The sequence below is a fragment of the Nomia melanderi genome, chromosome 3 (genome assembly GCF_051020985.1).
Source record: "Nomia melanderi isolate GNS246 chromosome 3, iyNomMela1, whole genome shotgun sequence".
NCBI lineage: Eukaryota > Metazoa > Arthropoda > Insecta > Hymenoptera > Halictidae > Nomia > Nomia melanderi.
In genome coordinates, this window is record NC_135001.1 from 4,203,007 (window position 1) to 4,215,905 (window position 12,899).

General features: G+C 32.2%; 2 protein-coding genes across 7 annotated transcripts in view; one reads left to right on the forward strand and one right to left on the reverse strand.

Moving 5' to 3' along the window:
• On the reverse strand, positions 1-11,810 carry ry (xanthine dehydrogenase rosy). 5 transcript variants are annotated; one of them, XM_031989972.2, is made up of 26 exons: positions 11,638-11,810; positions 10,506-10,610; positions 10,162-10,228; positions 9,949-10,006; positions 8,753-8,849; positions 8,235-8,470; positions 6,536-6,780; positions 6,285-6,426; positions 5,955-6,122; positions 5,796-5,872; positions 5,496-5,702; positions 4,952-5,136; positions 4,751-4,864; positions 4,469-4,610; positions 4,088-4,384; positions 3,545-3,667; positions 3,116-3,468; positions 2,815-2,989; positions 2,526-2,717; positions 2,311-2,456; positions 1,991-2,168; positions 1,730-1,858; positions 1,409-1,651; positions 1,052-1,306; positions 730-897; positions 1-460 (listed from the first exon to the last, which is right to left on the reverse strand). In XM_031989972.2, exons 5-26 carry the CDS (start codon positions 8,788-8,790, stop codon positions 416-418), a joined length of 3,858 nt encoding a protein of 1,285 aa, XP_031845832.2. In that variant the 5' UTR covers positions 8,791-8,849; positions 9,949-10,006; positions 10,162-10,228; positions 10,506-10,610; positions 11,638-11,810; the 3' UTR covers positions 1-415. The 5 variants fall into 5 exon arrangements, with proteins under 5 accessions (XP_031845832.2, XP_031845824.2, XP_031845840.2 ...); XM_031989964.2 differs by lacking the exon at positions 10,162-10,228; XM_031989980.2 differs by lacking the exon at positions 11,638-11,810 and having other exon boundaries at positions 10,162-10,318.
• CIAPIN1 (cytokine induced apoptosis inhibitor 1) overlaps positions 10,226-12,899 on the forward strand; it is a 4,535-nt gene continuing 1,861 nt past the window's right edge. The window contains exon 1 of one of the 2 annotated variants that reach the window (XM_031990053.2): positions 10,226-10,322. The gene's annotated coding sequence lies outside the window, so the exon portion shown is untranslated. The remainder of the gene's footprint in view (positions 10,323-12,899) is intronic. The other variant, XM_031990042.1, reaches the window with a different exon arrangement.

Below are 12,899 nucleotides of genomic sequence, written 5' to 3' on the forward strand. Positions count from 1 at the left end.
TGTACACCATACTTTATTATGTGCTTATTTAATATTTCTAATGGCCTACTGTACATAATTTATCAATTCAGTTTTGCTATACGTATATCATTCGAATATTATGTTATACAGTGATGTATCCTATAACGAACGAACGCTATAATGAACACAGCTTTGGAACAAATTAATTTGTTCTAAAACACTCGACTGGACATGTACCGTAACTGTATGAAAAAGTTTTCTTTTAATTTTTTAATGTTTTTTTATTTTATGGTGCAAACTCAACATGTGTATTTATAATAAGTAAACAAAATCAATACGTTTCTTTTTATATAAATGTTCTAATATAACAATTTTTATATATTTACAATGTATTAATATTTCACAGTAAAAAAGACGGTAAACGTTTTTATTTTTCGGTTGAATAAGATACCTTTTATGGAACAATATTCCACTGAGTCTTCAGATCTGGATCTGAAATCTGTAACATAAATTAGCATTAAATCAGCCTGTGTAATTATAGACACTTTACGCATTTAACTGACTCCTCTATATTTTTTACTTCAATTCTTTGGTAGTTAATTAAACAATGATGCATCTATTATTGAATAAAAAATATTTTTTTGAAGTAGAATTTTTATGTTCGTATCCATATGACTGTTTCATAATAATGATAATGTGTAGAACTGTATATGAGAAAATATCAAATAATAATGAAATAAAGTGAAAGCATGTAATCATTCGGTTCACCTGGTCCGTTATTTCATCAATGCATGCCAACCGAATGCGCGCTGCAGTTGCTGGTGAATCAAATCGGAAATAACCAGCGTCTTGAAATTCTGCACGTGCAGACTTAATGGCTTCTCTAATAGCAAAGAAAACTGAGGATGCTAAGAATAATGGTGGTTCTCCAACAGCCTAGACATAGTTTTAATTTTACTATATGTAAATATTTTCTAGCTATTTGATGCACTAAATTACAATAGATTGTTGTAAACTCTATAATTGTAATAACACACTTATTTATCTATTGTAAATATGCTTCGGTTACATATTAATTAACACTGATTACCTTAGACGAATAAACAGCTCTGGGATTTGCAGCACCTTTCAATAAAGACACATTAAATACTTCAGGAATGTCAGTGAAACCAGGTAATTTGTAGGCACCTGGCCCTCTACTGAAAAGGGCCCCATTTCTCAAATATACCATTTCTTCAAGAGTAAAAAGTCCATATCCTTGCACAAAACCTCCTTCTATTTGTCCTATGTCAATTGCAGGATTAATACTAGCACCTAAATCCATGACAATATCGGTTTGTAATACCTACACGTGAATTATTAATATAAAAATATCACTGAAACTTAAAACCATAATGCACATATCATAGAAGATGCTTTGGAATATATACATATATGATTTTCTTACTTGATGATCACCAGTCAGACAATCAATTTCTACTTCTGAACATGCGGCACCATATGTAAAATAATTAAACGGATTTCCGGAATTAGTCTCAAATGAGTATCCAATGTCAGGTGTTTTATAGAAACCAGTGGAAGAAAGACTGATTCTTTCTAAGTAAGCTGCAGTTACCCACTGCTCCCATGTGCCATTTGGGTTTTTATCTATTATTGGCTTTAATCGTTTTGTAATTTCTTCACATGCATTCTATGTAATACAGGATGGTATATTTATTCAATATTCAGTTCCAATTACAATGTATTATGTAAAATTATGTTTACTCACTAAAACAGCCATGCCATTCAAGTCTGAACCAGCACTAGCTGCAGTAGGAGATGTGTTTGGCACTTTGTCTGTAGCTGTCTCCATTATATGTATTTTCTCTGGATTTATCTTCAATACTCTACTTGCTACCTAAATGTAAGGGAATATTTAAACAGAAAAAGTAATGTGTCACGCAAAATTATAGTTATATCAATAAAAAAAATTAAATCAATCAAATGAAACTGAATTACAATAAAGTAATTAAAAATAAACAAATATTACTTGTATCATTTTTGTATGTAAACCTTGTCCCATTTCGACACCGCCGTGACTAATCAAAACGGAACCATCTGTATAAACGTGTACAAGCGCCCCTGATTGATTTAGAAAAAGTACTGTGAAGGAAATACCAAACTTGGTTGGAACTACCGCCAATCCCCTTTTCTTATACCTATTACGTCTATTAAAATAATTCTTTTTCAGCAATATGAATCACACAATAAAGTATATACAAAAAAATATAATAAATGAATCAAGTTCTACAGGAAATCAAGAAATAAAATTGAAGTGATACAGAAGAAGAGAAAAACACTTAAACCTACTCATTATATTGTCGAACTTTTTCAAGCCTTTCAGTGTATTTAGAGGATAAAAGGCATTCTTCCCAACAACGTTTCATTGTGCAGTTAATAAGTTTTTGATTGTAATGGGTCGTGTCTCCTTCTTTATACAAATTTAATTCCGCAATCTGTTAGAATTTAATTATACAAATTATTTGCATTTATTTCATATACTACAACGTGATTTATTACTGTACCTTAACAGGATCTAGGGATAAATCTTCTGCGATATGTCTAATAATAGTCTCAATGACAAACATTCCTTGCGGACCTCCGAAACCACGGAACGCAGTATTAGATGGTAAATTAGTTTTACACACAATACCATAAACATCACATACCGGTATGTTATAAGCATTTTCACAGTGGAACATGGCACGTTCTACAACCTGCAGAAGAAATAATTTCACAGTTTTATTCAACAATGTAATACCAAATTTTCTCTTTTCTCTTTGTACAGTTGCAAAAAACTCAAAAATATCTCACCGCAAGAGAAAGATCTTTCGAATAACCAGCATTATTATAAATATACACTTGCAGAACTTTAATAGAGCCGTTCATATTGTATCCAACTTTATACTTAAATAAAAATGGATGCCTTGTACCAGTTATCATCATATCTTCATCTCTGTCTAACATACAACGTACTGGTCTCCCTAATCTGTAACCAATACAATAATGTATTAAAATATCCACTATTTTTAATGAATTCATATTTACAATTATCCTTAACAACCAACACAGTAACTATTTATTTCTACATACAATTTTTAAGGTGTGACGATACCTATGAGCAGCAAATGCAACGGGTAGAGCGACAACTGCAGTGCGAGATTCCTTTCCACCAAATCCGCCGCCTAATCTTTTCACTCTTACCACAACTCTATTAGCGTGAACATTCAAACAATGTGCAACGAGTTTCTGTATTTCCGTGGGATGTTGCGTGGAACAGAATATCTCCAACTCGTCCTCCTTCGGAACTGCCAAAACAGCTTGCGTTTCAAGGTAAAAATGCTCTTGCCCTCCCATTCGAATTTCACCTTCTATAATGCGGTCTGATTCCGAGAAGGCTTTTTCTGGATCTCCCTTCTTTATACGTTTTGGAATTTCAGTGAAGAAAGAACCATACTTAATAGCATCCTATTTAAATAACGTTAAACTTATGAAGACCGTGTGACTTTAATATCATTTCTAAAATTATATTTTCATATTCTACCTCTATTGTGAAGATTGCTGGCTCAATATCTTCGTATTCAACTGTAACCATTCTAGCCGCTTTTTGTGCGATAGACTGACTGACTGCGACTATTGCTCCGATCGGTTGACCTTGACTAGTGACCTTAGCAATATACATTCATCAATTTTTACTTTAACACTTTATAATATTACAAAGAATATTTGAACATTCGTTCAATTCGATCAACCTTAATCCTTCGTTTATCCAGAATGGATGCTCAACACGTTGAATGCCGCACGACTTCATGGAGCAAAATACACAGAACGGAAAGAATTCAATATTAAATCATTTTATCGAATTGCATTATTATTACTGCATATTCGTCAAGCTGAATATCACCTCATTATACATCATTATTTGTAATATAGAAATGTTTCTAGATAATCATCGTTTAATTGAGTGAACTATAGTAATTCGGTTTGGTTGGGGCTCACAGGTAACCCCCATGGCATTCAACGTGTTAAATTATTCCAAGTAAAAAAATATTGTTTTCTATCGTATTTCACCGCGAACAAGCCTCACCGTTTCCGACACGAAGACTTCTTCATCGTGGAACACAGGCCCGAAGTAACGTTGCTTCTCAGGTATGCATCGCGCGCTATAAAAGGCTACAACACCTTCCTCAAACATCGCCTTACTCGCGTCGATTTTCAAAATTTTCGCGTGAGCTCTAGTCGACAAAACCAGTGACAAATAGAGTTCTTCTGGCAATTTCTTTATGTCGTCGCAATAAATCGCTTCTCCAGTCGCTTGCTTCAAAGCGCTCGCGTGTACAACGGGCCTTCCAATTAAATCATTTGCTTCTTGATCCTTTGAAACCTGATACATCAAGAAACAATATTCAAACAGTGTAAAATGCATGACACTACATGACTATAAACTGGACGAGAAAATGATGCGTACCATTTGATAATATTGCGAGCTTCTCGGTTCCTTATCTTGAAAACCTTCCGCGCCGCTTGCGAACGTCGCCGGCCACGATGGACGAATGTCCAATGTTGACTGAAGCTTTTCGTGTATACGTAAAAATCCTTTAAAGACCAAACTGTGAAATTGAAGGAAAATTTGATTGGTAATTCGAATCGTAATTGATAGATTACTGTTTCGTTAATTGTATAATTTACTCGTACAAAGCGAATTAATCAAAGGCAAAAGAAACTACGAACAAGTACGAGAATTACATACCTCAGAGTTAAAGATTTGCGATACTTGACCATACCACCTGGAACGTTATCCGGAAGCGGCAATTCATCTAACAGCGAAGAATGAACATCGTTGAGAAGACTTTCATCCCAATGTCTAAAAGAATTCATTGTTTCCCAGTGAAATGGTATCCTCAAAAAGGGAAATTTCATGCATAACCGATATAAAAATGAAATGAAATACCTTCCAATCATAGTTTCGCAAGTTTTCCTCGCCAAGACTGTTGTCGGAGCCATTCCGCCAAACGCCAAACTCGCTTTCTGTACAATGTTAGTTCCCGGTTCGAAAAATACATTTAGCGCCATATTCACAATAGCGATATCATCGTCTCGTCTTCTAGCTTGCTTGTAAGCCACAAAATACTGATTCTGGAAAATGGAAGAAAGATAAGACGATACATTCGAACTGTACTAAATTTTCTTTAACCTTTAACTGATGCGAATGACGCGAATAATAATGTAAAATCAATTTCATCAGTTTCTCTTTGCCTATTATCAATTATTATATTCATTTATGGTTATATTCCTAATAAATAGCATAATTCATCAAGACGATGTATTGTCTCGTCCCAATAGAATAATTATATGTACTCAGTCACACATGTAGTGTATAGAATACACCGCGTGGGTAGTTAGGTGAAAATTCAGGGCGCGAGTAGTTAAAGGTTAAAGAGTAGTAAGTATTTAGAACAATGGAAAATGTATAGACGTGTATATTCGTGATTTACTTCTTTGGTGAAGGGTATACGAATCGCAATCAAAACTTCGTCTGGTAAGACTATATTCTGCCGGTAGCCTTTAAAAAAAGTATGATCCATTGGGACAACTCTATTTCCGTTCCCGTAGCTGGAAAGACATAATTGCACGCCTGCTGCCATGAAAATTGGATTTAAATCTGATATAGGGCTTCCTGTCATTATGTTTCCCCCAACAGCCTATTACGGAAATATGCAGAACAGTTATAATTATACGAAATTGCGAGTCGCTCCAATATTGGAAAGTTATTCATGAAAATATGGAAAACTTACAGCTACGTTTCTGATTTGCTTGCCAGCAAACCAATGGAGCATGCTAACTATTTCGCTAAAAATTCGTGTCTCGTGTTCTGCGTCAGAGATCAATCGAGAGCATTAACTTAAGGAATTCGGAGATTATCTCGTAAATGTCACTAAAGTTAAATTGTTTACCAGGTCTTTCGTCAATTCGTTGTTTTAATACCTTTTCCATATCAACGAGCGTATTGCTGGCACCCAGATGCAACAGTTCTCCGTTGTCTTGAACGGTACACATATCCTCGACCAAAATCGGATGTATAAGCCACGGATAGGACAAATGTTTAAATTTCACCTCAACACCTCGAGAAAAATGACAAAACCTCGCTTATATACGTGCAAAGAAACATGCAAAGTAATTTCATTCACTTATTGGTACGATTTAGCATTATAAAATCGAATGAAAGTACAATTATATTTGATCTAGTAAAAATCATGAAGATTCCAGCACTGATTATAACATACCTATCTCGGTATTTCCTACGACAATCTTTGCATTAGGATAATTGTTCTTCAAAAAAAGTAACTCGGTAATATTTCGCGGTCTGAACCAAGTAACATTTTTCCCAGAAATAACTAAGTATTCGGTGAGTAAGTAAGGATCGGTCTGAAAATCCATTACGCCGATTAAGGTTTCATTTAAAATGGTACTTACGTTAACTTTGTGAGTTGCACTGTTCAATCGATGAAGCAAATATTTATTTATGATTTCTTACGAGCAGTCTGGGCGGAAATATAATTTCTTGAGACGGATCGTATGGTCGGAATTCTTTTGAATTGAAAACTTCGGCCGGCTCCGCGATTGGGATTTTTTTGCAACAATTCTCGCCCATTGGACAGACTCCGTTCGGTAATGATTTTTCTTGATGATTTGACAGTAATTGCATCTGTTCCCATTCTTCGGTGAATGTTTTGAACGCTTCTATGATAGGACGATACCCGGTGCATCTGCATAGATTTCCTACAAATCGTATGTGAAATAAAATAATAGTTGATAATTATTATGCATTCACACGTGTCCATGATATGACCAAATTAAAATCGCTTAATTGTATCGGTTACTTTTCGTATTGATTGTAAAAGATATATTTCAAACAATCGGGAAATTTGAAGATACCGTTATCTTTTATTGCTTTACAAACTTTTCCGATACATTTATTTTATACATTGTTCGAATTAACAACGAGGAAGTCGCTGAAACTGAAAACAATTCTAAAATGACAGCGTTAAATAATACTACGGATGTGTTCTAAAGGTTTTTATTATTAAAATTCTACAATATAAATATAATATAATTACAATATTATTAACAATTGTATTCGTATAGTACTAAATTATAAAATTCGCAGGAAAGTCTCCGCGCACGTTTGAGTCCATTGAATTGTTAAGGAATATAATAACAAATTTGAAAGTACCACTCCATGTCTAATCCACGATTTCCGTTCCAGAAGACGCCATTTTCTTGGTGTATAATGCGACTGCCAACAGAGCAGTTGTTTATATTCTATTCTTTTCAAACATAATAAAGTAGGTCTTTACGCAAACGTAATTTTATTAATAAACTACCTTCTCCGCAAAGATTATATTTTCATCGTCAATTTTGCTAAATTCTCGGCAATATCATGCTTCTGCAAACGCAGGAGCTATTACCATTCATTTTTCTAACTTCCCGCATGGTTTTCCTTTCACTTCGTTCCCAGTTTCTTCATAGCTCAAACCACTCAATACACAGCACATAAATTTTGTAACAACTCTGCAAAACAACATTTTTCAGTTAAGGCCATTCGAAATTCATCATAAATTGGTGTAGGTAATTTTAACACAACGGTATTAACAGACATTGCAAAGACACATATGGAGGAAACACTTTGAACTATAAAATCACTTGGTATTGGTAATATCACAACTAACACACACCTACTTCTATAAATTAGAAAAATAAAACAAGCATAAAATATTTCTTGAATTGATGTAAGAGGAATTACAGTTCGCCGTCGACGACTTCCTCGCTGTTAAACAATGTCACTTTTTCCAATAATGAAATAAATTTCTTTGATTCTGACAACAATGCTTCGCCGTTCATTAAAATCACAAAATACAATGCCACTTAAAAATATGAATTTACTTTTTATACCAGGTACAAATACTTACATGTTTTAACCACATAAACAAACATCTGCATAGACTCATTTCGAAATGCACGTAATTAAAATGTATATCTATATACAATAATTGTATGTTACATTAAAATATTTTTTTTTCAGTCAAACAAGAAACGTGTACTAAGAAAAATAATTAAATTAATCAATCGAATAATCAAGTAATCAAATTAATCCAGTAATCCGTGGTTAATTTGAATTAATAATTATTAATGACCATTGAAAGGAGTTTGTAAGCCTTTGGTTTCCGTATTACCTTGGAATGCAATTTCAAGATCCTTCATTGTAGGTTTCGGTGTGCTTCGTAACAAAGCATACATAGACATAACGATTCCCGGCGTGCAAAAACCGCATTGAGAGCCATGAGCTTTCGCGATACGTTCCTGTACCGAATGCAGTTTCGTTTTAACGCTACCAATACCCTCAACTGTGGTCACCGCCATACCGTGCACAGCACAGACGGGTGTTAAACACGCGTTCACTGCCAAATGTCTATAATAATTGTCAGGTGTGGGCCGTCAAGGAAAACAATCTGTTCAATGTAAAAACTCTGCGAAAGTTGCAAGTAATAATAGAAAACACTAAAATAGTGAAACGTATCCTAGAAGCTTCTACAACTCCGCAGAAATTATTTCTACAATGTATTCCACGCACATGTGCGTTTTGTAATTTACTATTTATCGGAAATTTTAACCGATACCATCGCTAATAATTAGCATATGTTTATTATACAATTTTAATTCAGCCCGAGATGATAACGATGTAAAAGGATACGAAATATTTTTCGTTTTGAAATCCACCTTCGAGATCATTACTGTACAAGCACCGCAACCACCTTCCGCGCAACCCAATTTTGTTCCAGTTAGGTATACTGTGTTGTCGCCATTAAGGATTTCAATAGAATTGAGGGTAATTAATATTTGAAACAAGTGAATTACGATATTAACACGTTGAATGTCATGGGGGTGACGGGTGATCCTCAACTAAATCGAATTACCATGGTACACTTAATGGAACAATGATTATTTGAAAACATTTCTATATTATAAACAATGCTACTTAATACGGTGACATTCAGACAGATGAATGTGCAGTAATAATAATGCAATTCAATAAAACGATTAAATTTTATACTTTTTCCATTTCGTGTATTTTGCTCTATGAAACCGTGCACTCGACGTGTTAACGAAACGTATTCGCTTTATACATTCGAAAAATCTTCGAAAGCGATACGAGAAATAAATAATAAGGACACATAAATATGTTTACATTTGCATACAGTTTTTTCTTATTGAAATAAATGAAGTCTTCCATTTTCGATCAGCCGTGTGTTAGCATAGTAAATGCTTTTTTGAAAAATTGTACTGAAGGTGCAAAGATGGTTTAACACATTGACTGCCACGAGAATTGTTACTGTTTCGTACAATAATATTTATCCTACCGTAACAAAGTTAAGTATTATCAGAAATACATATTCAGAATGTGGTGATATAGTACTCATATGAAGCTATTATCTAGTTACTTATGTCACTAAATATTTTCATTCAACATCAATTTCCTTATTGTAAATATTTCCAAGCAATTTGGAAGCTCCGGCCACCGGTGACCACCATGGCAGTCAACGTGTTAAACGTTTGAATACCAATGTATTATAAAAGGTCGCGTTATTGAGAATTCCAATGTTGTAAGAAGAAAAACAACTCATGCGTTCATCGGATAGTAGAGAATTTTTAATATGGAAATACGTGATTACCTTTTACATAATCTCTAGATCGGCTTACGGCTTCGTTAGAAGTCTGAGACTAATAAGTAATCAGGATTCTAACGAAACGTCCGTCGTTTAAATTATTACCATTTCCAAGGTTTATCTAATTATCTGATTTTTTACAGTTGTCATGCTTGAAGAAAAAAATATTACAGCAGAAACAGCTTTTGTAGTTTTAGTTGTGCAATTTTAATGTTAAGGATACATTTATTTCTCAAGTACCATAATAATGTCCATTCTGGTTGGACATTGTCATCTAGTACCTAAAATACAGTACGAGTGCTTGTAGCATATAATAAAATCATAATATACGTAAAATTATAACAAAAAAATTCTTGATATTCGAATCTGTTCAAAATATTATGAAATATTGTAAGAGTATTATTAATATTAAAAGTATAAAATATTAAAACTCAACTGATAGCAATAGACTACTTTTCTCAGTTTAAATCTAATCCAATATGGCTGCGATCATTGCGCCACAACTGTCGCGTGAAATAACAGAAAAAGTATAATCAGTATAATGCGTGAGTTGGTGTGCGAGTAACCAATTGATCTTGATTGCGTTAAATAACCTAAGTAAATTATAATTTTTTTTACTTAAAACAGAACGGTTAGAAATATAAATTTTGGAAAATATAATATTTAATTAATAGTATTATTTTTTATAATTCAGTTTTATGATTAAGTTGGTCTTTTTTATTCATAGTTAAGTGCGAAAGTTTTTATTTAAATAGTTTAACATTTTGTGTACATACATACCTCCCTCCCATTGACATAAAAAACTAAATTGTGAGTTGTTTTTGAGTCCTTTACAGTGTTGAGAATTGAAGTAATCATTGTTTCCACTTATAGTGTTAAATAAACCTATAAAGATAATAGCATAACAAATAATGTTTGAAAAACTTTCATAATTAATTTAAAAAATTAACATGGTTCACCTATTTAACAAATTTTACATATAATTTAACATATCTCATGTAACCTTCTCTCTGTCTAATTTAAATATTTGAAACAAATATCACATTGATTATAGAAGCAATGGTGAAGAACGTACTTCCTGAAGTAACATTACGTAATACCACAATATCAAACAAATGGCACTTATAAGACCCTAAGTTTATATTTTATTTTTATTTGTATTTTATATACTAGAAGCAGTTTAACTATAAATTAAGGAATCTTTAGTAATTATGAAACTTTGCTCAATGTTTAAAACGTAGGATGCAAGTTATTACCGAGAAAAACTGATTTATTTCACAGAATATCCTAAGTATCTTATAATATATAATAAAGTATCTTTTAAACATGTTCTCTAAGTATCATTATACAACTGATAGTGATAATTCTACTAACAAATAATCTAAGTCAATTCTGTTGCAAGGCGTATTGCCTAATTGATAAGAATGACCTATGCTCTTGAAAAAAATCTATAACATGATAAGTGTAGGAAGAAAACACAATTGTATTAATAAGTCACATGTTTTTAATTGAACTGAATAATGAAATAGTATTTAACAGTTTCATACGTATATATCACACTTTCCTGTAATATATTCTTTACAAATAGAATATATCAAATACACATTTTATGACACAAGTAAAAGAAAGTTGATGCATTGGTAATCTTTCTTTTTTTTTTAATCAACAGGATTTTCATTTAACTTAATATCCGTATTAATGAAAATTTTATCCCGTTTGTTAATGTTAAATTAATATTCCCAACGTGAATATCCATCAACATTCCAAATTGTACCATCACAATTCAATTCAATGTACAGTTTGCATGTTACGTCGCAGTATTACGTCATGTATTCACTTTCACGGAACTAAGTTTTTAGATACGAATTAAAAAGTCGTTGTCTATCAAAACAAAATTCTGTTAAACACTCACCTCTTCAAAATATTTTTAACTTTTACACCACTATAAATCACTCGCGTGCAGTTCGTTCGCGTACCAACGTACGACTAACCGTCGGGTTATCAGGTCTGATACCTTTCATATATGACGTTTTGTTAAGAGATATTAAAGTGGATGAAGCAGTTGGTCCCTTCCACTTCTTATGCTTCAAGTGTAATTTAATCGTTGTCTCATGCGTTCAAAGATGTGTTTGTATCTATCTTCTTTTAACACAAATACGATTCTGTAATTCAAGTTCAATTTACTTTCTTTGTGTTTTAAATTATTTGCATCATTCAACTACAGTTTAATAATCGGTATATACTTACGAAAAAACGTTTCTCCTTTTCCTTTATTATTATTACACCGCGAATTCGTTTAATTTACATGATAGCATTACAATTTTCAAAAAATTGAAATAACAAGAATTTTAATCAAGTTTCCCAAGCCTCTTATTTTAAAAATAACTTTCCAAACCTAATGGAACTCCTGACAGGTTAGACATTCTTTATTTTATTATCACAATAATATTAAAATACACATGTGTATGCGTTATACATTTTTTTTAATTTATAGGGATATTGTATTTTAAGAAAATTATAAAATGACTTCCTTCATATATCATTTTTATATACATATATAAAGACAATTATATTTAGTATATGTGGTATTTATTTTAGACAATTTTTATTTTCAACACGCCTTTATTATTAAAAGTTACAGAGTTTAGAAAATATAAAATGTCAGTATAATTGTTTAAATAAATATTTTACCCTCCAAGTATTTGAAATTGTGAAATATTTTAGACAATATGAATATCAACTTTTCTGATGTTTGATGTTTAATCGGAAGATAAGAAATAAGCACTTCGATCACGTAGATAAATAATACAGTAAGATAACATAGTTTCTTGATAATTATTTTCCAAAAAGAATATTAGTACGCATGAACTTTAATTCATACATTGTTAAAAGTCTCGAATTTAAAATATAATCACTGATAAGAAATCAAATATAAATAAACAAATGATATATCTCATAAATTATTATAAGGCAAGAAGATTACTTTGCTGATATAGAAATCCAAGGCTGGTTACAATTCCCTCTTCATATGTACGAAAGCACTTTCTGTTTATTCTCCTCAAGTAAAATGGTCAGACAATGAAATATATACAACTACATAATAAAAAAATTGTGTCCAATATGAACGTACAAATATATCTCTATATTTCAATATAAAGCATTCGTAGTTGAAAT

Excerpts from the sequence above, each read along its gene's own strand:
- ry (XM_031989964.2), bottom strand. The coding sequence starts at position 10,583 with ATGATTACTTCAATTCTCAACACTGTAAAGGACTCAAAAACAACTCAC. Across the intron at positions 4,385-4,468 it reads GCTCGCAATATTATCAAATG|GTTTCAAAGGATCAAGAAGC; the intron begins GTACGCATCATT and ends TTGATGTATCAG. Across the intron at positions 2,990-3,115 it reads GTTGCATTTGCTGCTCATAG|ATTAGGGAGACCAGTACGTT; the intron begins GTATCGTCACAC and ends TATTGGTTACAG.